The sequence below is a fragment of the Pan troglodytes genome, chromosome 9 (genome assembly GCF_028858775.2).
Source record: "Pan troglodytes isolate AG18354 chromosome 9, NHGRI_mPanTro3-v2.0_pri, whole genome shotgun sequence".
In the NCBI taxonomy this organism is placed as follows: Eukaryota; Metazoa; Chordata; class Mammalia; order Primates; family Hominidae; genus Pan; species Pan troglodytes.
The window spans coordinates 79967934-79993828 of NC_072407.2; the positions used below are offsets into that span (position 1 = coordinate 79967934).

General features: G+C 39.6%; 1 protein-coding gene across 6 annotated transcripts in view; it reads right to left on the reverse strand.

The window, feature by feature from the left end:
• Positions 1–25895, reverse strand: part of INTS4 (integrator complex subunit 4) — a 116865-nt gene that overhangs the window by 63886 nt on the left and 27084 nt on the right. For all 6 annotated transcript variants that reach the window (XM_003313222.6, XM_063783304.1, XM_063783305.1 and 3 more), the window contains 4 exons: positions 18928–19113; positions 18316–18366; positions 16726–16814; positions 13944–14064 (listed from right to left, as the gene is read on the reverse strand). In XM_003313222.6, coding sequence (XP_003313270.1) covers positions 13944–14064; positions 16726–16814; positions 18316–18366; positions 18928–19113 — 447 coding nt within the window. The remainder of the gene's footprint in view (positions 1–13943; positions 14065–16725; positions 16815–18315; positions 18367–18927; positions 19114–25895) is intronic.

Below are 25895 nucleotides of genomic sequence, written 5' to 3' on the forward strand. Positions count from 1 at the left end.
GGCTCCAAAATCCTTTCCCTTAACGACTACTCTCCACTCCTTTTCATTCTTCTTTCCATTCATCTGTTCATTCATTCATGCATTCAATTAAACAAATATTTAGCAACCATTCAATTATATGTCTACAGTTACCAGGAACAAGAATACAAAAATAAAAAGACAACAGCTGTACACTCAACAATCTCACAGACTAGTAAGGGAAACTGACAAGAAAAGAGATTACTGCAATATGGTATGAAATGCTGTAATACACATCTAGGAACGATGCCATGGGAACGGAGAGAACAAGCAGTATTAAGGTACAGGCAGGGAGAGGTATACTTGGAGAAATGAAAATCACAGTGCGAATGCCAAGTGGGAAATATTAAGTCGTTTTACAAATGGAACGTAAGATAGGGCTCCTGAAAATGAGGCAGTACAGATAGGATAATAAAGAGCCTTATTTGCCATAGTAAGGGGTTTGCCTTATAAATAATTATTACATAATCCCTGTTAAACATCTAATGAGCTTAACAATGTATAAAATATTTTACTTATATTTTTCCAATTTATTCTTCCCAATAATCCCATATACCTCTCATCCCCATTTTCTAGATGAGAACTGAGGCTGAGATTAGGCAACTTACTCATTTCAAGTAAGGGAGAACATAGATTTATATTTCATAAAGCCCATCTTGTAACAGTATGACTAATGGACCATAAGGAATCAAAATGAAAGCAAAAAGACTAGTTTCAGAGGCTGTTGGAGCAGGTCCTAGACATTAAGAAATTTATCTGAGATCTTCTCTAATTCCTAAGTTAATAAATGTGGAAATGCTTATACAGGCTCAGATCTTTTCTCTAATCAAATTTTTCATAGAAAATTACATGTTCCTGGGGAATGTCCTTACTCAAGTTAACACCTTTCCTATGATTCCACAAAAACAACTGCCGTACTATTTTGACTAAAGTAGTTTCAAAACCACTTTTTCTTTTGTTACATAGATCTGAGCCAATGTCATATCTAACATCCATTTTTTAAATCCAAACAACAATTTTATAAATAAGAACTATAAACGCTTAAGACCTCCTAAATCTCTCTCTAGCTTTACCACCAGCATTAGCTGTTGGCTTTTTTCTACTAGAATAAAATTTTCATGACTTCACAGTAAGTTGCTTCATCCATAATTCCCAGTGCCCTCCTCCAATGCCCGCAGCTGCACGCTCATCCAACACAGCAGCACAGAGGGAGTACTATGCAAATTTGTGCCCCAAAAAATTAAATATCATTACTTGAAATAAATTTTCAATGTCACCTAAGAATAGGTGAAGCTTTCCATTTTAAGTCCACAAACACAGAGTCCTATAGCATAGTAATCCACTTGAAAAATGGTGAGATGTCTATTACTGCAGGACCAGTGGAAATGGAGAAGGGATGGATTTAGGGGATGTCAAGAAGGAAGAACTGATATGAGTTGTGACTCAATGGATGTGAGACATAGAAAAACTATTTCCAAATTCCTCTGGTTCATGACTTAGCAGATGATAGCATCATTTACGAAAACAGAGAAACAGATTTGGACCAAAAAGATAATGAGTTCATTATAAAGTGCACCTCACCAATGAGAAAAAAAGCTACATTCTGGTGTACTTTAACCAAGACAAATATGTTTAGATTAAGATGGAATCTCTCCGACTGTACTACTAGCACTACTTAACAACCTAAATTTAGGTAGTTAATGCTATGAAAACCTTACTTAACACTGAGAAAACCATTTCACTTGAGAGCCTTATTAAATGTATGTGAAATTTAGATACAAGATATTTAACAATTATCACACCTGCTTTAAGAGCAAAAACTGCTCAACTGGTGTAAATAACATAAGTCTATGCAACTAGGTGATAAGTACATCAGACATAAAACTGCCACTAACTAGGAATATCTGCATTTACCCTGGGAAAGACCAGTCATGGGCAGACTTACAGGCATAAAAGTCCATAACCTAACAGTCTGAAAATGTTGTAATTTTTAAGGTCAATGACTTCTTAAGGCTTATAAAAGTAGTGACTGTATTCTAAATAGTCCCATGAATCTGCTTACTGGGACCTCAAGTTTCTTTGCCCCACAAATAGGGCAGTTATAAATAAGTAAAAGCTAACCTCTTTTACATGGTTTTGAATTTTCTGATGTAACACATATCAGAAAATTTTTCATACTGCTATAAGCCCAAGGGATTGGAAACTACTCACTTTTTAAGCAAGATAGACTCGAGGCTACAAAGCTAAGTTGCTGCAGAACCTGGCTTCTGTTTTCCTCTCCAACTTACCTCGTTACAGATCCCCTATATTGAACATTACCCCCCCAACTAGAAAGCACTAAACTGCTTGTAGTTTAGTATGATATTGCAGCTTAGTATATTGCTATGCATGATAATGTACTGCTTTTATATCCCTGCTCATATTTTCTCTTTCTCTGCATCGCTATCTAGTTACTCATCCTTCAAAACTCAGTTCAGAGATCAGCTCCTCCAAGAAGCCTTCTGTGGTTGTGGTTGGTGCTCTTTCCTACCAGTACCAGGTATTATTATTCACTGATTAGCTATCCCTGGCTACCTGACTATCAACTTCGTTGAAGACAGAAACTGTCCTCGATGTTTGTCGATTTGCTGAACAGGTGATCTAAAGATTATACAGGTTCAACATCCCAATTCCAAAAATCTGAAATCCAAAATGCTCCAAAATCCAAAACTTTTTGAGTACCAACATGATGCTCAAAGGAAATGTTCACTGGAGCACTTCACATTTTGGATTTTGGAGCATATTTCAGATTTGGGATGCCCAACAAGTAAGTATAATACAAATAAAATATCCCAAAATCCAAAAACAAAACAAAACAAAACAAAATCCAAAACACTTCTGGTCTCAAGCATTTTGGATAGGGGATACTCAATCTGTATGCAGATTTGTTTAAAAAAAATGGCTCACCAGAGTTACCTGGCACATATCACCCACAACAAAAAGGGACCAAAATAACAAATAACTATATTTCAACTAAAATGACTGTAGATATATGCTGCAGAGCACCAGAGAAAGGGCAAAATCCCTGTGGAGCATGGAAGCCTCAGGATAGCACCACAGGGAAGGGAGTGAGGCTTCCTACCTGCCACACTGTCTCCCTTGCCAAAATCAGCTTAAAATCAGAGGAAATTCTTACAGGGAAAAAGTAAGCTGGAGATACCTATCAGTGGTCCCCACTGCTGCCACAGGCACCAGCAATTCTTGATAAAGGAGAGTCCTTAAGTCCTCAGTGGCCACAAATCCAGTCTGGAGAGTAGCCAAGAGATCATTCAGCTGTACTGCCTCAGAGTGGGAGCCCACCTTGTCCTAAGCTGCTGTAGCATGGCACCAAGTTGAAGCTAGACTCACTACTAGTGTGCATCCTGCCCTGGGGACCAGTAGCAACTGACTCTCTTCATCCCTGAGAACCCGCCATCATTCTACCATGATCACACGATGGCCTGCAGCACCATAACCCCATCCACATAGAGTCTAGGTCAAACAGAGTGACGATGATCTCAGCATCAGACCCCACACAGCGCTACCAACCATCCAGAAAACAGGCAGACATGCACAGCAAGGAAGCCATCAAATAGACAGCTGGCAGCGCTTTACCCAACACCCCTGTTCCATACAACCATCTGGGCTGCCAAGTATGCACGCGCCAGTACTCAGCCAAAAAGCCAATCCTGCGGCAGCCCCACTCCCTCACAACCCATCACAGAACCACCAGCCCACGCCCTGCCTAATAGCTGGTAATTCAGTGGTCCTGTCCCCTAAAACTGGCCACGATAGAGTCCCAGAGTCCCACAGTCCCACACCACACAGTCCAACTGGTCCTGTGGTAGCCCTGGCCCCCTAGCATAGACTGCTGCCAAACTGCCCAGCCCCACTGCACAAAAGCATTTGAGCCTAGCCCAAAGCAACAGCCAACCAGGCAGTAGCCCCATTTCCCTACACAGCCACAGAGCTGCCCAGCAGGCCACCGCAGCAAAGGCCTGAGCCCAGCACGACAGCCACCACAGCAGTAACTACTGCCTCCCTGGAAAACCAGATAGACAGCCTGGCAGGCATTTTAGCCTGTACATGTCTTGGCCAAAAATCAGCTCAGTACCCTCATCTACAGCATTGCCATCACAAACTCCCACAGCCTAGGCAACTGAGGCAATTGCAAACATCAATGACTAGGATTATAGCTGAAGATTACAGCTGAAGCTGACAAGGATTATTACACCACCCACTGAGTCCACCCAGAACCAAAGGCAACACACCATACCCAGCTAATACCCTAAAACCATCTACAGAAAAAGACTGTTACTATATACTAGCTACTCAATAAAATTGAAAAGAGCAACTACTCTACTAAATGCACAGATATCAACATCCAGTATCTTGCACACGATAAATGAAAATCAAGGAAACATGACACCCTCAAAGGAATACAGTAAGTCTCCTGGCTGGGGGCAGTGGCTCACATCTGTAATCCCAGCACTTCGGGAGGCCAAGACAGCCAGAAAGCATGAACTCAGGAGTTCAAGACCATTCTGGGCAACATGGCAAAACCCGTCTCTACAAAATATAAAAAAATTAGTTGGGTGTGGTGGCATGCGCCTGTAGTCCTAGCTACTCAGCAGGCTGAGGTGGGAGGATCACTTAAACCCAGGAGGAGAAGGTTGCAGTGAGCTGAGATCATGCCACTGCACTTCGGCCTGGGTGACAGAGCAAGACCCTGTCTCAAAAAAAAAAAAAAGGAAAAAAGTCCCCAATGACAGACATCAAAGAAAAGGACACTTACAAAATGCCTGAAAAGGAATTCAAAATAGTGATCTAAAGGAAACTCAGTAAGATACAAGAGAATACAGACAAACAATTAAATGAAATCAGGAAAACAATTCATGATCCGAATGAGAAATTCAACAGAAATCAATACCATAAAAAAGAACCAAACAGAAATCTTGGAACTGAAGAATTCAATGAAAAAAATAAAAATAGTATACAATTGAGAGCTTCAACAATAGACTAGGATCAAGCAGAAGAAAGAATTTCTGACCTTGAAGACAGGTCTTTCGAAATAACCCATTAAGAGGAAAAAAAAAAAAACAAATAAGAATAAAAAAGAAAGCCTTGGAACATATGGGACATCAACAGGCAAACAAATACTTGCATTGAAGATTGCCTGATGGAGAAGAGACAGAGAAAGGCACAGAAAACCCATTTGATGAAATGATAGCTGAAAACTTGCCAAGTAGTGGGAGAAATATGGACATCCAGATTCAGGAAGTTCAAAGGTTCACAATTACATTCAACCCAAAAAGATCCTCTCCAAGGTACATTATAATCAAACTATCGAAAGTCAAAGAGTAAGACTTTCAAAGCTGCAAGAGAAAATTGTTAAGAGAATCTCCATTACTATCAACAGATTTCTCAGCAGAAACCTCGTAGACCAGGAGAGAATGGGATAGAATTAATATATTCAAGGTATTGAATGCTACAACTAGAAACAAAAGGACAATAATCACTATCATAACAACACACAAAAGTATAAAACTCACCAGTAAAGGTAAACTCATAAATCAAACAGATCAAACCCCAGTGATACAATATGTCATATAAAATTTTCAATCTGCTAGTATGAAGGTTAAATTCAAAATGGTCAAAAACTACAACAGCTACAAATAGTAGCTAAGGAACACATAACAGATGAAGAAGAAAATTAAGGCAACAAAAATATAAATTGAAGTGGGGAGGGAAAAAATCTAGGGTCCTTTTATGTAACCAAAGTTGAGTTGCTATCAGCTTAAAACATTCTATTGTAACTGCAAGACTTTTTTTTTCCCCCTTGAGACAGTCTTACTCTGATGCCCATGCTAGAGCATAGTGGCCTGATCATGGCTCACTGCAGCCTCAATCTTCCAGGCTCAAGTGATCCTCCCACCTCAGCCTCCTGGGTAGCTGAGACTACAGATGTGTGCCACCATGCCCTGCTGATTTCTTTTTTCTTTATTTAGTAGAAACGAGGTCTCACTATGTTGCCCAGGCTGGTCTCAAACTCATGAGCTCAAGTGATCTGCCTGCCTCAGCCTCCCAGTGCTGGGATAATAGGCAAGAGCCACCACACCAGCCTAACTGAAGACTCTATAGTAACTATGTAGAAAAAAGTTACAGCAGATACACAAACAAGAAAGAGAATGAAAATAAAGCGTGGCCCCACAGAAAACCACTAAATCAGAGGTAAACAACAAGAAAGGAAGACAAGAACAAAGGATCTCCAAAATTACTTTTTGGTAATTAACAAAATGGCAGGAATAAGACCTTATCTATCAATAACAATCTTGAATATAGCTGGGCGCAGTGGCTTATGCCTGTAATCCCAGCACCTTGGGAGGCCAAGGCAGGCGAATCACTTGAGGCCAGGAGTTTGGGACCAGCATGGCCAACATGGCAAAACCCGTCTCTAATAAAAATGCAAAAAAGTTAGTTGGGCGTGGTGGCACATGCCTGTAATCCCGGTACTGGGGAGGTTGGGGCACGAGAATCACTTGAACCCAGGAGGTGAAGGTTGCAGTGAGTTGAGATCGCACCAGTGCATTCCAGCCTAGGTGACGGAGTGAGACCCTGTCTCAAAGAAACAAAAAAAAAAAAAAAAAAAAAGAAGAAGAAGAAGAAGAAGAAAATCTTGAATATAAATGGATTAAGTTCTTCAATTAAAAGGTACACTACAGCCTGGGCAACAGAGAGACAGACACCCTGTCTCAAAGAAAGAAAAAAAAAAAAGGTATACATTGGTTGAATAGATTAAAACACAAAATCTAAGTATACATTGCCTAGAAGAAACACACTTCACAAGCAAGAATTAAAACATATACCAAAACCTATGGTATGCAACAAAAGCAGTTCTAAGAGATAAGTGTACAGCAATAAATGGCTACATCAAAAAAGAAGAACAATCTGGTTTTTAGTTTTTTTTAGCAACAGTTTCGCTGTTGTCCAGGCTGGAGTCCCCAGGAGTTTGAGGTTGCTGTGAGCTATGACTGTGCAATCGCGGAACCGCACTCCAGCCTAGGCAACAGAGCAAGACCTTGACTTAAAGAAGAAAATAAAAAAAGAATAAAATCTTGTCATTTGCCACATCGATAAACCTGGAGGACATCATGTAAAGTGAAATAAGCCAGACATGGAAAGGCAAATATTGCATGATCTAAGACTTAAACATAAGACCTAAAACCATAAAAACCCTAGAAGAAAACCTAGGCAATACCATTCAGGACATAGGCATGGGCAAAGACTTCATGACTAAAACACCAAAAGCAATGGCAACGAAGCCAAAATTGAGAAATGGGATCTAATTAAACTAAAGAGCTTCTGCACAGCAAAAGAAACTATCATCAGAGTGAACAAGCAACCTACAGAATGGGAGAAAATGTTTGCAATCTATCCATCTGCCAAAGAGCTAATATCCAGAATCTACAAAGAACTTAAACAAATTAAAAAAAAAAAAAAAAACCATCAAAAAGTGGGTGAAGGATATGAACAGACACTTCTCAAAAGAAGACATTTATGTGACCAACAAACATATGAAAGAAAGCTCATCATCACTGCTCATTAGAGAAATGCAAATCAAAACCACAATGAGATACCATCTCACACCAGTTAGAATGGCAATCATTAAAAAGTCAGAAAACAACAGGTGCTGGAGAGGATGTGGAGAAACAGGAACACTTTCACACTGTTGGTGGGAGTGTAAATTAGTTCAGCCATTGTGGAAGACAGCATGGTGATTCCTCAAGGATCTAGAACCAGAAATACCATTTGACCCAGCAATCCCATTACTGGGTATATACCCAAAGGATTATAAATCATTCTACTATAAAAACACATGCACACGTATGTTTATTGCAGCACTGTTCACAACAGTAAAGACTTAGAACCAACCCAAAGGCCCATCAATGATAGACTGGACAAAGAAAATGTGGCGCATATACACCATGGAATACCATGCAGCTACAAAAAAGGTTGACTTCATGTTCTGTGCAGGGACATGGATGAAGCTGGAAACCATCATTCTCAGCCAACTAACACAAGAACAGAAAACCAAATACCGCATGTTCTCACCTATAAGTGAGAGTTGAACAATGTGAACACATGGACACAAGGAGGGAAACATCACACACCAGGGACTGTCAGAGGGTGGGGGCTGGGGGAGGGACAGCATTAGGAGAAATACCTAATGTAGATGATAGGTTGACGGGTGCAGCAAACTACCATGGCACATGTATACCTATGTCACAAACCTGCATGTTCTGCACATGTATCCCAGAACTTAAAGTATTAAAAAAAAATTGATATCATAGAGGCAGAGAGTATAACAGTGGTTAGCAGACACTGGGGAGGGGAGGCAGTAGGAGAGAATGGGAAGAGACTGGACAACAGATACAAAGTCACAATGAAGAGAAATAAATTCTGGTGTTCAACTGCACATAAAGGTGACTATGATTAACAGTAAAATATTGTATATTACAAAATATACAATATTATAGCTGCAAGAGAGGCTATTGAAAGTTCATGACAAAGAAATGATAAATGTATGAGGTGATAACTATACTAACTATCCTGATTGGATTAATATTCAACATAGATGTGTATCAAAACATCAACTTGTGCCCCATATATACAATGTGTCAATTTTTGTTTGTTTGTTTTATTATACTTTAAGTTTTAGGGTACATGTGCACAATGTGCAGGTTAGTTACATATGTATACATATGCCATGTTGGTGTGCTGTACCCATCAACTGGTCATTTAACATTAGGTATATCTCCTAATGCTATCCCTCCCCCCTCCCCCACCCCACAACAGGCCCTGGTGTGTGATGTTCCCCTTCCTGTGTCCATGTGTTCTCATTGTTCAATTCCCACCTATGAGTGAGAACAGGCAGTGTTTGGTTTTTTGTCCTTGTGATAGTTTGCTGAGAATGATGGTTTCCAGCTTCATCCATGTCCCTACAAAGGACATGAACTCATCATTTTTTATGGCTTCACAGTATTCCATGGTGTATATGTGCCACATTTTCTTAATCCAGTCTGTCATTGTTGGACATCTGGCTTGGTTCCAAGTCTTTGCTATTGTGAATAGTGCCACAATAAACATACATGTGCTTGTGTCTTTATAGCAGCGTGATTTACAATCCTTTGGGTATATACCCAGTAATGGGATTGCTGGGTCAAATGGTATTTCTAGTTCAAGATCCCTGAGGAATCGCTACAGGTACCAAAAGAGAGATATAGACCAACGGAACAGAACAGAACCCTCAGAAATAATGCCGCATATCTACAACCATCTGATCTTTGACAAATCTGACAAAAACAAGAAATGGGGAAAGGATTCTCTATTTAATAAATGGTGCTGGGAAAACTGGCTAGCCATATGTAGAAAGCTGAAACTGGATCCCTTCCTTACACCTTATACAAAAATTAATTCAAGATGGATTAAAGACTTAAATGTTAGACCTAAAACCATAAAAATCCTAGAAGAAAACCTAGGCAATACCATTCAGGACCCAGGCATGGGCAAGGACTTCATGTCAAAAACACCAAAAGCAATGGTAACAAAAGCCAAAATTGACAAATGGGATCTAATTAAACTAAAGAGCTTGTGCACAGCAAAAGAAACTACCATCAGAGTGAACAGGCAACCTACAGAATGGGAGAAAATTTTTGCAATCTACTCATCCGACAAAGGGCTAATATCCCGAATCTACAATGAACTCAAACAAATCTACAAGAAAAAAACAAACAGCCCCATCAAAAAGTGGGCGAAGGATATGAGCAGGCACTTCTCAAAAGAAGACATTTATGCAGCCAAAAGACACAGGAAAAAATGCTCATCATCACTGGCCATCAGAGAAATGCAAATCAAAACCATAATGAGATACCATCTCACACCAGTTAGAATGGCAATCATTAAAAAGTCAGGAAACAACAGGTGCTGGAGAGGATGTGGAGAAATAGGAACACTTTTACACTGTTGGTGGGACTGTAAACTAGTTCAACCAATGTGTCAATTTTTAAAAATTAATTAATTTTTAATGAAAGATTGTACACAAATCACTTGATCACAGGTTTATCTACTGGAGAGCTGGAGTAGAGCAGCTTTACCTCTTAGCTTGCACAGAGATACTAATAAAGCAGCAGGGCCTTAACTGGCCAATCCCAATGTGTAACTGGATACTCACCAGGAAAGGATTATACATGGGCTTTAGATTATGAAGTTTGAAGTCCTCATCTGTCATTTACTATCTGTGTGGTCTCAGACAAATTATACCACATTCCTAAATTTTAATTTTGTTATTTATAAGTAATACATTTACCTCAGAGAGTTTAAAAAGATTAAAAGTTACTTGCAAAAGTATGCAAATGAGTTAGGCATGTGTGCTTGTATATAAAGAAGTGGGTTAATAGTTATGTGTGAATATGTGTGTATTTATGTGTGTATGTATGACTAAAAATGCCTCATTTAGTAGGCCAGGAACTCTATACATAGTAGTAATTATTATTATCAGCAAGATAAGAATGATTATTTTTTCTGAATACAAACATAATTACTTATGTAATTTGAAGCTGTTCAGATTTAACATGAAATTATAACACAAGGCATGTGACTCAAGTTAGAGTCATTCAAGTAGAAATCCTTTCAATGTACCATATGTTATACATACAACTTTATGCAAATAAATTTCAGATCCTATAGAGTACAAAACTGAAAATTTTGAATGATTCTTACTTTAAGGATTACTTTTTAAAACTGCCTATTCAGGTAAAGATATATCATTAATTTACTCCTCTAAAACATCTTTCTCCTCCCCACTCCCACCTAGAGTTCATTGTAGATCCTCTGTAAATGCCGAATGAAAGGGTCTGATGAATGATTAGACTGTTCTGAATTTTAAAACATTCATAACCCAAAAGAAAGTTTTAAAATATGAATTCAGAAATAAAATCAGTAACAGCTGGCTTGTTTAACTCTACTATGCACAAGAGTGGAAATACTCCAATCATCCATTACTATATCTCATGAAAGTGCTTCACACAGGTTTCAGCAAATACTCCCATAAATACTGGTCACAGGACTAAAGCTATCACCGGATCAGTGTCCAGTACAGTCAGAAACAAAGCATTCAGCCAACAATCTCACCAAGAGTGGCAGGGCTGGGGGCACTCAAAGGGGAAGTGTCCAAAAAGAATCACAGATTTTCCTGCTGTGACACGTATACAAATTTTTATAGATACTTACACACACATATATTTATATACTATGCCCCCACCCACCCTACATAGTATAGTACTTTTTAGTTTATAAACATTTTCATAGACTGTATCTCATTTGAGCATCATGACAACACTGTCAGGTAAATATGAGAGATATTAGAACCCCACTTAACAGATGAGGAAACTGAGACTAATATCAAGTGACATATACAAGGTAACACAGATATAAAATAAGGGTATTAGGCCAACACTCTATTACAAAACAATTTTATCCCTTAAAAGTTAAACAATTTTTTTTTTTTGAGACAGGGTCTCGCTCTTTTGCACAGGCTGGAGTGCAATGGCACAATCTCGGCTCACTGCAACCCCTGCCTCCCAGGTTCAAGTGATCCTCCCACCTCAGCCTCCAGAATAGCTGGGACTACAGGTGTGTGTCATCACACCAGGCTAGTTTTTGTATTTTTAGTAGAGATGGGGTTTCACCATGTTGGCCAGGCTGGTCTCGAACTCCTGACCTCAAGTGATTTGCCCGCTTCAGCCTCCCAAAGTGCTGGGATTATAGGTGTGAGCCACTGCACCTCTGCCTCCCGGGTAACCTCTGCCTCCCGGGTTCAAGCGATTCTCCTGTCTCAGCTTCCCAAGTAGCTAGGACTAGAGGCACGTGCCACCATGCCCAGCTAATTTTTGTATTTTTAGTAGAGACGGGGTTTCACCATGTCGGCCAGGATGGTCTCGATCTCTTGACCTCATGATCCGCCTGCCTTGGCCTCCCAAAGTGCTGGGATTATAGGCGTGAGCCACAAAAGTTAAAAATTTTCAATAAATGTGCTGAGTCCTCAAAAAGAAAACAGAAAAGTACCAAGCTAAAAGATGCAAGATCAGGATCTGACCTCACTCTACAATTTTCTGTCTGTATAAGCTGGATAACTTACTTAACTCCTCAGAGCCTCAGTTTTCTCATCTAGAAAACGATAACAGCATTTAAAAAAAAATTTTTTTTTTAATTTTTTAAAATTTTATTTTTTGAAAAATAGAGATGGGGTCTTGCTGTGTTGCCCAGGCTGGTCTTGAACTCCTGGGCTCAAATGACCCACCCACCTCAGCCTCCTAAAGTGCTAGGATTATGGGCATGAGCCACCATGCCCCAACTGGATAATGGCATCTATCCTGCAGGGTTACTGTAAAGAGAAAATGAGAAAATATATGTAAGGGGCCTCCTTCAAATTATCTAAGATAGTGGTCCCCCACCTTTTTGGCATCTGGGTTCAGTTTCATGGAAGAAACCAGAGAGAGTGGTGAAGCAGGGTAATTTTAGGATGAAACTGTTCCACCGCAGATCATCAGGAATTAGACTCTCACAAGGAGCATGAAACCTAGATCCCGCACATGCTCAGTTCACAATAGGGTTTTCACATTCCTATGATAATCTAATGCAGCTGCTGATCTGACAGCAGGCAGAGCTCAGGCAGTAATACTTGCTCATCTACCACTCACCTCCTGTTGTGTGGCCTGGTTCCTAACAAGCCATGGACCAGGACTGGTCCACAGCCTGGGGGTTTGAGCCTCCTGAACTAGGACATAACAAGTGCTTAATAAATGGGAAAAACTTTTTTTTTATTGTTTTCCTTTTTCTCTAGGCTCCGGCTATCTTAATTCCTAGTAGGGTTAATAGAATTATGTTTTAAGATTCTTTCTAGTTCTAAAAGGCTATTTCTCTACAGGAGAGTGAACTATTTCTTTCTATATTAATAAATTCTGGGGCTGGGAGTAGTGGCTTAAACCTGTAATCCCAACAATTTGGGAGGCCAAGGCAGAAGGATCACTTGAGCCTAGGAATTCAAGACCAGCCTGGGCACAAAGCAAGACCCCATGTCTACAAAAAATACAAATTAGCTAGGCAGGGTGGCACATGCCTGTAGTCCCAGCTACTCAGGAGGCTGAGGTGGAAGGATTGCTTGAGCCTAGCAGGTCAGGGCTGCAGTGAGCCGTGACTGCACTATTGCACTCCTGCCTGAGCAACAGAGGAAGACCCTGTCTCAAGAAAAGAAAAAGGAAAATAAATTCTGGGGTTTTAAATTCAGGTCACACTGCCCCATCTGTAGTTTCTCAAAATGTTTGTAAAAACTTAATGAGAAATGTGTTCATTTAAAAAAAGGATTATTGGCTGGGTGTAGTGGCTCACATCTATAATCCCAGCCTTTTTTTTTTTTTTTGGAGATGAGAGTCTCCCCCTTGTCGCCAGGCTGGAGTGCAGCAGCGTGATCTTGGCTCACTGCAACTTCTGCCTCCCGGGTTCAAGCGATTCTCCTGCCTCAGCCTCCCGAGTAGCTGGGATTACAGGCGTGCGCCACCATGCCCAGCTAATTTTTGTATTTTTAGTAGAGACGGGATTTCACCATGTTGGCCAGGATGGTCTCAATCTCCTGACCTTGTGATCCGCCTGCCTTGGCCTCCCAAAGTGCTGGAATTACAGGTGTGAGTCACCGCACCCAGCCTATAATCCCAGTCTTTTGGGAGGCTGAGGCAGGAGGACTGCTTGAGGCCAAGATTTTGAGACCAACCTGGGCCACACAGTCCTCATTTCTACAGAAAAGAAAATAAATATATACATGCATACATACATACATAAAAAGTATAACTTACCAACAGTTTTGCTGCCTGAACACGAACCACCCAAGAGCCATCACTGACCATGTGACAAATTTTGCCAAACGCATCATCAACTAAGCGTATTTCTTCATTAGAAGAAGGAATTGGGACAATGCTAAATTAAAAGAAAAGAAATGAAATCACTTAGAACAAAACATGAACCTAAGTCTGCAGGCTCAGGCCAGGCACAGTGGCTCACATCTATAATCCCAACACTTTGGGAGGCCCAGGCAGGTAGATTGCTTGAGCCCAAGAGTTCAAGACCAACCTGAGCAATATGGCAAAACCTCATCTCTACAAAAAAAATACAAAAATTAGCTAGGCGTGGTGGCATGTGCTGATAGTCCCAGCTACTTGGGAGGCTGAAGTGGGAAGATAACTTTAGCTCTGGAGGTGAAGGTTGCGGTGAGCTGAGATCACACCACGGCACTCCAGCCTGGATGACAGAGCAAGACCCTGTCTCAAAAAATAAATACAGTCTGGGCGCAATGGCTCACGCCTGTAATCCCAGCACTTTGGGAGGCTGAGGCAGGTGGATAACTTGAGGTCAAGAGTTCGAGACCAGCCTGGCCAACATGGCGAAACCTCCTCTCTACTAAAAATATAAAAATTAGCCAGGCATGGTGACACATGTCTGCAATCCCAGCTACTCAGGAGGCTGAGGCAGGAGAATCGCTTGAACCTGAAACGTGGAGGTTGCAGTGATCCGAGATAGTGCCACTACACTCCAGCCTGGGCAACAGAGTGAGACTCCATCTCAAAAAATAATAATAATAATAATAATAATAATAATAAACAAATAAATACATAAGTAAGTAAGGCTGCAGGCTCAATAAACTGAGAACAGTCAATGAAGACTGACACACACAAAAATGATAATTGAATAGTTCAAATCCTAGAATGATTAAATACAGTTTGGAATAAACAAATCACTCTGGGAGTACAAACCAACTCTTTCAGTTGCATTGCAAATTATGCTTTTTTTTGAGACAGGGTCTCACTTCTGTCGCCCAGGCTGGAGTGCAGTGGCGTGAGCACTGCTCACCACAGTGTCAACTTCCTGGGCTCAGGTGATCCTCCCAGTTCACTCTCCTGAGTAGCCGGGACTACAAAAGCATGCCACCACACCCAGCTAATTTTTTATATTTTTAGTAGAGATGGTTCACCATGTTGCCCAGGCTGATCTCAAACTCCTGAGATCAAGCAATCCGCCCGCCTCAGCCTCCCAAAGTGCTAGGATTACAGGGCTGAGCCACTGCAACCAGGTGCAAATTTTCAATGTATTGAATAAAAGTGTGTAACCCACCAAAGGTTCAGCCAGGCGTGTAATCCCAGCACACTGAGATACTGAGGCGGGCAGATTACCTGAAGCCAGGGGTTCAAGACCAGCCTACCCAACATGGCAAAACCTCATCTCTACTAAAAGTACAAAAAATGAGCTGGGTGTGGTGGTGCGCGACTGTAATTCCAGCTACTTGGGAGGCTCAGGCATGAGAATTACTTCAACCCAGGAGTTGGAGGTTGCAGTAAGCCGAGATCACATCACTGCACTGCAGCCTGGGCCACAGAGCAAGACACTGCCTTAAAAAAAAAAAAGTACGTAACCCACCAAAGGTTCAAAGATTTATGAAATTATCAAAAACTAGCTTCCACCGAATATTTCATATCCTTAAGTTTATTATCTTCTGTAACTGAACTTTTTTTTTTTTTTTTTTTTTGAGAGAAAGTGTCTTGCTCTGTGACCCAGGCTGGAGTGCAGTGGTGTGATCTCAGCTCACTGCAATCTCCACTTCCCAGGTTCAAGCGATTCTCCTGCCTCAGCCTCCCTAGTAGCTGGGATTACAGGCGTGTGCCACCATGCCCGGCTAGTTTTTGTATTTTTAGTAGAGACGAGGTTTCACCATGTTGACCAGGCTGGTCTTGAACTCCTGACCTGAGGTGATCCGCCCACCTCGGCCTCTGAAAGTGCTGGGATTACAGGCACCACCGTGTCCAGACTGAACTTCTATAAATACAGTAAATCTCAGAATAAATCAATATAAAACTTACTTATCAATCCAGTCCTAAAAGAAGAGACAATTTCCAGTTAGCCCTTTTCTTTGTATGTGTCTAAGTCCTAAAACACTACAAATGGAGCCTACTCCTACAGGTTTATTAATTTATTCTGGTTTTCAAATTCTGGCAGTTTAATGAACAGGAAAAAACACCTCTTTTTCCTATACAAGGAAAAATAAAATATTCTATAAATATTTATAAATAAAAGATAAATATTTATAAATATAATATTCTATCTTACAAAATATAATAAATAATATTGCCTACCTCCTCAAAGAATCACTGTGGTTAATTTAATTGCTGTGAAAATATTTTTAACCAGGAAAACTACATAAGAGATCATTATTCCCAAACTCATCTGGTATCTTTATCTGGCATTTGGCACAAGCCAAACTAAAATGGGTCCCAAACAATTTTAAAGATTTTTTTGTAAAGTACTGAAAACCATTTAAGAAAGATATTCCAATTTCTTCACTTATGGATGAGAAGGTTAGGACAAAAGAAGTGAAGTATCTTTCCAAAGGTGTACAGAAAGTTCCTATCAGAGATGAAAAATGAGGACCAGGCAATCTGATTTTCAGGGCCTGTGCTTTTCCCTTATTCCCCATTGCCTTCCAAAAATGTAACCAACATTTCTTTTCTAGAAGTGGGCTTTTTGCATGGTGAGAGGAGAGGAAAACGGCTTCACAATCAACAAAAGCCAGCTTACACCCACACTGACCTTTCAGGATAGAGCTGACTGACGACCCAGATAAGCTGGACTGCAGCACTGCGCACTTGTTCATAGTCATCAGAGAGTAATTTACAGGCCTGCAAAGAAGAATTCCAAAAGTCTATTAGTTCTGTGTCCTCTCAGGCAATGTTTAAACTATTTTCAAAGTGAAGATAGGGTGGTTGGATAAGGATGCCCAGTAAAACACTTGTGTGTGGTTTTAACTTCTGGAATCTTTGCTTAAAAATGAATCTTGACCTCTGTCAGCTGCTCTGGCTGTATTCTGACTATGCACCCTACCCCATGTCTGAAAGGAGAATCACAGACTGACAGCATAAAAACATCTAGAACAGATCAAACCCAGCAAAGCATGCTGGGAGCCCACAGTACTGTTCTCACAGGTTCAAACACCAATTATGGGTTTTTCCTCCCCCCCTGTAAAAATCAAAGCACACACTTCTGTTTACCTTGGTCTGAAATCATTGGCCTCTGTTTCAATCCACTCACTCTTTCTGGGTAGCCCCATACTCCCTAAATACTGATGGCTTTGAATACCTAACCTCAGCTCTGATTTCTCCTGATCTCCAGGCCTTTATAACTACTTATGGCTGGAATTCTCTTCATGGATGTCCCATCAAACTTTTATACTCAACACATGCAAACCTGAACTCATTAAGGAAGCAAATTCTACCTTATATCTTAAATTCTACACTATCAGTCCATCCTCACTCCCTTGATGCTGTCATTACTGCTTGCCTAGATTACTAACAGAGTCTTATGCCACCAAACATCTGAATCAGCCAACTAACTTCCCTTCCTCTGAGTCCTTACGATCCAAGTTTCCTTTGAATTATTTGGCTTCCCACATAGTTTTCTTATAGAAAAAGAAGGCGATGGTCACACCACCACAAGCATTCTGGACCCATTCTACTTCATTCAATAGAGGAATAAACTTGGTTTACACATCTGTGATGGGGCTTGGCTAATTATCTTCTTCCCATGAGAGATAAAACCACTCTTGGCAGGCTAACAAAACCTAATCTCTGAACATGGATTTAGATTCCTTTTACCAGATTCAGTCAATTATCCTCCAAGAGAAATACAGCCTCATAAGGCCTTTTGGTTGGCCGTCAGTCAGCTTTTCCACAACTTCATTATACCTTTCTTTACCACTACTACTACATGCATGTGACTTTTTTTTTATATGATCCTACGGTCTTGGTCACCCTTCTCCAGACACACTCTAGTTTGTGAAGTGTGGTGCCCAGAAATGACTTCATGTACGGCCCAACCAAACAGTGATCAGAAAGACTAACACGTTCCTTATTCTAAATGCTACACTTTTCTTCAGGTACTCTCACTCTCATACTGAACTTTGTAAATCCTCCTAAAAGTCCTTTTCACATGTACTAGCGCTATTTAATTACATCATTCTCTTCCTGAAAAGTATTTTTTGAATATGACTTCACATCCATCCCAATCAACGCTGCCACTATTAACTAGCGAAGTCCTTATGTTTTCAAATTCTGAGAACCCGTGTGCCGCCCTCCCAGCTTCATGATACCTCCACCCCTTCCAGACAGTAATCATATAAGGTACCTGATTATAAATTGTTTGGTGTAATTTCAGTCCTCTTTCATGGAGCTGCAACTAGATAATAAATATATAGTTTAAGTGCTTGGGAGGAAAAGAGCAATATTTCCAATGTCTCCCCACAATCTCACATATTTTCCCCTATTGTATCAGGCTAACATGGTTCCATTTAGCCAAAATTAGTGCTATATAAATAAGAAACCTTGTCGTCTTTCAATAGGAGCATTCAAGCATTTCACAAATCTAACCCATGGACTGTCCCAAGAAGGTATTAGAAAAATATGAAATAATGATATGAAGCCTAAAGAAAAAATGATTAACACCACCTCCCCCTATTATAATATCATACCAAGTCATATGCCTCCAAGTCGAAGGAATTATAACAGGTTCCTATTGTGCTTTCCATGTTTCATAAATACACCTGAAAGCTACCAGAGAAAGCCAAAAACGCACATTTGTATACAGGAATGTGTGTCACTGAGTTCTGTGAGGCCACCACCAATACCCTCCTGAAAGTATATGCTGAAGAATTTACAATGTATCCAAGGCAGCACTAGCTATAAACTTAAAAAACAAAAATGAACACTAGCCCCAAGTAGTTTCCATAATCACATTTACCATGGCTTTTATAGCTGCTGTTCTGACACGTGGGTCTTGGTCACTGAAGTAATCCCCTATAATCTTCTGGACATCTCTGGCAGCTAGGCCTTCTGCATCTTTTGTGACACTTTTCTCCAAAGAGCCAAGATTGCCAAGTAACTGCAGGCACTTATTTCTTACACCATGAGACGTATCTGTCAGATGCTATTAAAAAAAAAAGAAAAAAGAAAAAAAGAAAAAGAAAAAAAGGACATGATTAAGATATCTTAACAAACACAGACAAGACCAGAAACAAAAGCATTGCAGCAACCTTAGGGGTGATTTCAAGACCTATATTCTTAGGACAGTCTGTCTAGCATCATGTTACTTGAGTATGTGTCTTCTCAAAAAAAATGAGTCCTTAGAAAATAAAAGTCCTAGTTTTTCATCTTTGTATTCCCAATAGCTAGCACTTTGCCTTGTACAGAGTAGGTACTTTAAAATTCGTCCCTGATTGCGTTTTATTTGCTTTCAAATTTTAAAACCAGACAAAAATGTATAAATTTTTAAAACTTTTAATATCCATAGAAATATGCAAAATCTTAAGTGTACAGCTCAATAAATTTTCACAAATACACATATATAACAAGCACCCAGATTAAATAGTATATAACCAACACTCCAGAAATATCCCTCATTCCTCCTCCCAGCAACAACCTCACCACATCACCACCAAAAATAGCTACTATCCTGACTTCTAACACACAGGTTCATTTGTTTATTTTTGTACTTTATGAAATCAAATAGCATCTGGCTTCTGTGGCTTATTATGTTTGTAAGATTTATGCAAGGTATGGCAGATAGCAATGGTTCATTTATTCTTGTTACTTATATAGTATTCATTTGTAAATACATGAAAATCTATTTAGCCTTTCCGTTGATGAATATTTAAGTTATTTCCAGTCTTTGGCTATTTCGAATAATGCTACTGTGATTATTCTTGTATGTGGCTTTTGGTGTACATGTTCACATTTTTGTTGGATATATATGTAGAAGTAGAATTGATAGGTAACAAGACATGCTTCAGCTTAAGAAGATACTGCCAGTTGGGCACAGTAGCTCATGCCTATAATCCCAGCACTTTGGGAGGCCAAGGCAGGAGGATCACTTGAGCCCAGGAGTTCAAGACTGTCCTGGGCAAATGGGACTATAGGCGTGTGGTGGCACACACCTATAGTCCCAGCTACCCAGAAGGCTGAGGTAGGAGGATCCTTTGAGCCTCGGAGGTGGAGGTTGCAGTGAGCCGTGATCATGCCACTGCACTCCAACCTGGATGACAGAGTGAGATACTGCCTCCAAAAAAGAAGATACTGCCAAATAGTTTTCCATAATGGCTGTACTAATTTACACTTCCACCAGTGCTGCATAAGTGTTCTAGATGTGCCACATCCTTGTCGACATTTAGTACTATCAATATTTTTTATTTTAGCACCTCTCACCACGAATTTTAATAAATTATCAGTTTTCCTCCTGCATTACCCTAGTCCAATGCTACTAAAACAAGCTATTTGCATAACAAAGCAACATAAATTAAAAATACTTTGAAGAAATGAGGTAATAAAAATGGTACAAAACTCTGGATTTCAAACTTCTTTTGACTAGCACCCAAAGTAAGAAACACATAATATTGCAAGACAGTACATAAAAACACACATACAGCAAGTTTAACAAAACAATATTTACCTTATAGCTTGTGATTTACTCTGGTATTTGTATTTTTTTTTTTTTCAAAAAAAAAAATCACGTCTCATGAAATTGGTCACATTACCCACTAATGGATAATGATTCTCAAAGTGAGTCACTAGTGCGGAGAAAAGTGAATGGGACTTGGCCAGCTTGGACAACACAGCGAGGCCCCATTTCTTTAAAAAAAAATTTATAGCCAGGTGTGGTGGCACACACCTGTAATCCCAGCTACTTGGGAGGCTGAGGCCAGAGAATTGCTTGAACCCAGGAAGCGGAGGTTTCAGTGAGCCAAGATCACGCCACTGCACTCCAGCCTGAGCAACAGAGCAAGACTGTCTCAAACCGCGCCCCCTAAAATTCAAAAACAAAACAAATGAACTATTTATATTTAGTATAAAAACATCATTTCTCATGACTAAACTGTTGATTGCACCTCTGTTACAAACACTTTGATTTTCAAGCAATAAACTAAATACTTCTAGCTTCTGTTAACCAGGCAACAATAATGCACAATCAATGTATTACTGCACACTGAATCTTAGCCCAAAAGAGAGTCTCATGCTCTCAGGGAAACAATTACAATTTTATGATGTCCTTCCCCTACAAGTCACTTCTTGCATCAAGGTCATCATCATTAAGAACTGCTTTTCTTTATACTGTTGGATAAAAACTTATTAATTAAAAAAAAATTGCTAAGTGTCTGCAGATGCTATTTGGGTGTTACACATTTTGTCAGGCCATTGAAGTGCCATAATTTTTATATTAATGGAGCAAGTAAGGAAACCACATCCCCAATAATAAGACCAATTTGTGTCAAAAATAAAAATTAATTTACAATTTTGCTATATATTAAAAAAATGGTTCTGTGTATCAACAAAATCTGAGAATGAAGTTGAATAAGATAAAAATAACATACTGATCCATTCAGCATCGATATGGATTTTTTTTTTCTTTTGAGATAAGGGTCTCGCTCTGTCACCCAGGCTGGAGTGCAGTGTTGCAATCAGCATTCACTGCAACCTTGGCCTGACAAGCTCAAGAGATACTCCCACCTCAGTCTCCTGAGTAGCTGGGGACCACAGGTGTGTGCCATCGCACCTGGCTAATTTTTAAAATTTTTGTAGAGATGGGATGTTGCCACATTGCCCAGACCGGTCTCAAACTCTTGGGCTCAGGTGATCCTTGATATGAATAGTTTTTAAGGACAGATAACAATTTGGTGTATTCTGTATGCAGATTCTAATGGATACCCTCTTTTAACAAGAACTTTGTTCTCCCAGAAAAATCTTTACAAATAGGAAAGAAAGCAGAAGACCCTCAATTTCAGTTGTGCAGACGCTACACAAGAAAACTGCATTAACTTCTTGTCAAGTCTTTGAACTACATCTATTCATCTCTCAAATGAGGATTAGCTATCCAATAAGTGAAATGATTAAGGAGAGGATAAATGAGAAGAACTTTGAAAAGTATCCAAAAGCATGACTTTCTTCCTACTGTGATACAAAGAATACAACAGAGTAACATCCTGTATTTAAAAATTATTGGCCGGGTGCAGTGGCTCACGCCTGTAATCCTAGCACTTTGGGAGGCCAAGGCGGGTGGATCATGAGGTCAGGAGATCGAGACCATCCTGGCTAACATGGTGAAACCCCATCTCTACTAAAAAAAAAATACAAAAAAAATTAGCCGGGCATGGTCGCGGGCACCTGTAGTCCCAGCTACTCGGGAGGCTGAGGCAGGAGAACGGCGTGAACCCGGGAGGCGGAGCTTGCAGTGAGCCAAGCTCGCGCCACTGCACTCCAGCCTGGGTGACAGAGCGAGACTCTTTCTCAAAAATAAAAATAAAAAATAAATAAAAATAAAAATTATTATAAAGAGACAATTTAAACTTCAAAAAATAATGATTATACTATTACATAGTAAATAAAACAGGAGACAAATGGAAGGAAGGAGGAAGGAATGAGGAAGGGCAAGTGGAGGGAGGAAGGGAGGGAAAGCAGGAAGGAAAGAAGAGAGGGAGGGAGGGGAGGCAAGCTCTCTTTATGGTAATAACAAAGTCAGCAAGATTTAATAACAGTTGCTAAAATGGTGGGTAGTTTGATGAGGAAGAGCATATTTACATAATCTCAAAGTATCTCTCCACAAATTATCTATTTTTGATTTTAATGTTTTATTATAGTCATAGTTATATATATTTATGGGATACAATGTGATACTTTAATACACGTATGCAATGTGGAATTATTAAATCAAGCTAATTAACATATATCCATCACCTATCATTTTTTGTGGTGAGACATTTGAAATATTCACTTAGGTTTTTGTTTTTTAAGAGACGTCTTCCTCTGTCACCTAGGCTGGAGTGTAGTGGCATGATCATAGCTCACATAGCCTGGAACTCCTGGGTTCAAGCAATCCTCCTGACTCAGCCTGAGAATACAGGTGCAAGCCACCATGCCCAGCTACTTTTTTTACTTCTGTAGAGACAGAGTCTCACCACATTTGCCCAGGCTGGTCTTGAATTCCTGGACTCAAGCAAACCTCCCACCTCGACCTCACAAAGTGTTGGGATTACAGGTATGAGCCACTGCACCTCCCTACTCTTAGTTATTTTTAAATATACATTATTGTGGACTATAGTCACCTGCTATGTAATAGATCTCAAAACCTATTCCTCCTATTCCTCCTGTTGAGCTGAAACTTTATAACCTTTGATCAGCAACTCCCCCCTCCCTCACTTTACTACCACTCCTAGCCTCTGGTGATCATCGCTCTACTCTCTTTGAGTTCAACTTTTTAAAATTACACACACAAATGAGATCATGTGGCATGTGTTTTTCTGTGCTTGGCTTATGTCACTTAGTATGTCTTCAAGGTTCATACATGTTGTCATGAATGACAGGATCTCCTTCATTTACAAGGCTGAATAGTATTCCATTGCATGTTATACACTACATCTTCTTTATCCATTCATCTGCTGATAAACAGGTTGATTCCATACATTGGCTATTGTGAATACTGCTGCAATCAACATTGGAGTGCAAGCATCCCTTCAACATACTGATTTCAATTCCTTTAGACATATACCCGGAAGTGGGATGGCTAGATCACATGCTAGTTCTATTTTTAGTTTTTTGAGACCTTCATCTTGTTTTCCATAAATAGTTGTACTAATTTACATCTTCGCCAACAGTGTACGAGGGTTTCCTTGTCTCCCCATGCCAACAATTGTTATTGTTCATCGATTTTTATAAAAACCATTCTAATAGATGTGAGGTGACATCTCACTTAATTTGCATTTTCCCGACGCTTAGTGATGTTGTACACTTTTTCATGAACCTGCTGGTCATCTGTAAGAAGTGTCTGTTCTGGTCCTTTGCCCATTTTTTAGCCAGGTTTTGTTGTTGTTGTTGCTACTTAGTTGAATTCCTTATATATTTTGGATATTAGCCCTTGTCAGATATATGGTTTACACATTTTGTTTTTTTACCTCTATGGGTTGTCTCTTCACTTAGATTCTTTTCTTGTACAGAAACTATTTAGTTTGATACAGTCCCATTTGTCTATTTTTTGTGGTTGGTTGGTTGCCTGCTCTTTTAAAGTCACAACAAAAAATCATTGCCCAGATCAATGCCACAGAGCTTTCCCTGTGTTTTCTTCTAGTAGTTTTACAGTTTCAGGTCTTATGTTTTAAGTCTTTAATCCACTCAGTTCAAGTATGTGTATGACGTAAGGGTCTAATTTCATTCTCCTGCATGTGAATGACCACTTCTCCCAGCATCATCTATTGAATAGATTGTCCTTTACCCAGTGTGTGTTCTTGGCACCACTGTCAAAAATCAGCTGACCATAAATGCATGGGTTTGTTTCTGGGCTTTCTATCCTGTTCCTTTAGTACTGTTTTTATGCCAGTACCATGTTGTTTTGACTACAAATGCTTTATATTTTGAAAATAGGGAATGTAATGCCTCTGGCTTTGTTCTTTTTGTTCAAAATTGTTTTGCTATTAAGTCTTTTGTGGTTTCATACAAACTTTAAAGATTTTTTTTCTATTTCTGTGAAAAATGATATTGGAATTTTGATAGGGATTACACTGAATCTGCAGATCATTTTGGGTAATATGGACGTTTTAACATATTAATTCTTCCAACCCATGAATTTTAGGGAACTGTCATACTGTTTTCCACAATGGCTGCACTATTTTGCACTACTACTACCAATGCACAAGGGTTCCAATCCTTGCCAATACTTTTTTTTTCTTTTTGGCAATAGCTATCCTAATGGGTATGAAGTGGTATCTCACTGTGGTTTTGATTTTCTTTCCCTAATGATTAGTGATTAGTGATATTAAGCATCTTTTCATATTGGATTATTGACCATCTACATGTCTTCTTTGGAAAAATGAGTTTCCTTAAGGAACTCATGACCCAACAGTCATAGTTACAAAAGAAATGCAATACATTATAACTGCATTTGGAGGTGGGGCCTTTCAGGAGGTAATTAAGGTTAAATGAGGTCATAAGGATGGGACTCTAGTGTCCTTATGAGAGCTCTCTCTCATGCACAGGGGAGAGGCCATATGCCCACACAGCGAGTGGGCAGTTGTCTTTAAGCCAGTTAGAGAGCCTTCACTAGGAACTGAATTTGCCAGCACCTTAATCTTAGATTCTAGACTTCAGAAACGTGAGCAATTTCTGTTGTTTAAGCCATCCAGCCTGTGGCATTTTGTTATGGCAGCCCTTACAGAGGTATATCCCATAAGTGAACTGTTGGATCATATGGCAATTCTATTTTTAATTTTGGGGATCAAATAACTCTATAATCAAAACCTGGCAGACACCACCTAAGCCAAGTATCAAACGCAACATCATGAACAAGTCAAACGTCATCTGTGCCTCATGATGTTATACATTATGAGGGACACAAAATTCTGTTATATTCTTGTCAAAATGCATTGGCTGAATCTAAACTGAAAATATCAGATAAAACCAGATTGCAAGACATTTTACAAAATAAATGCCCTACACTCTTCAAAAATGTCAAGGTAATGAAAGACAAAGAAAGGTTGAGTGACCTTTTCAGATTAAGGAAAACAAAAGAGACATGAAAACTAAATATAGTCATGCATCAATTACCAACAAGGATACATTCTGAGAAATGCATCATTAGGTGATTTCATCATTGTGCAAACATCAGAGTGTACTTACCCAAACCTAGATTGTAAAGCCTACTACACCTAGACTACATGATATAGCCTAATG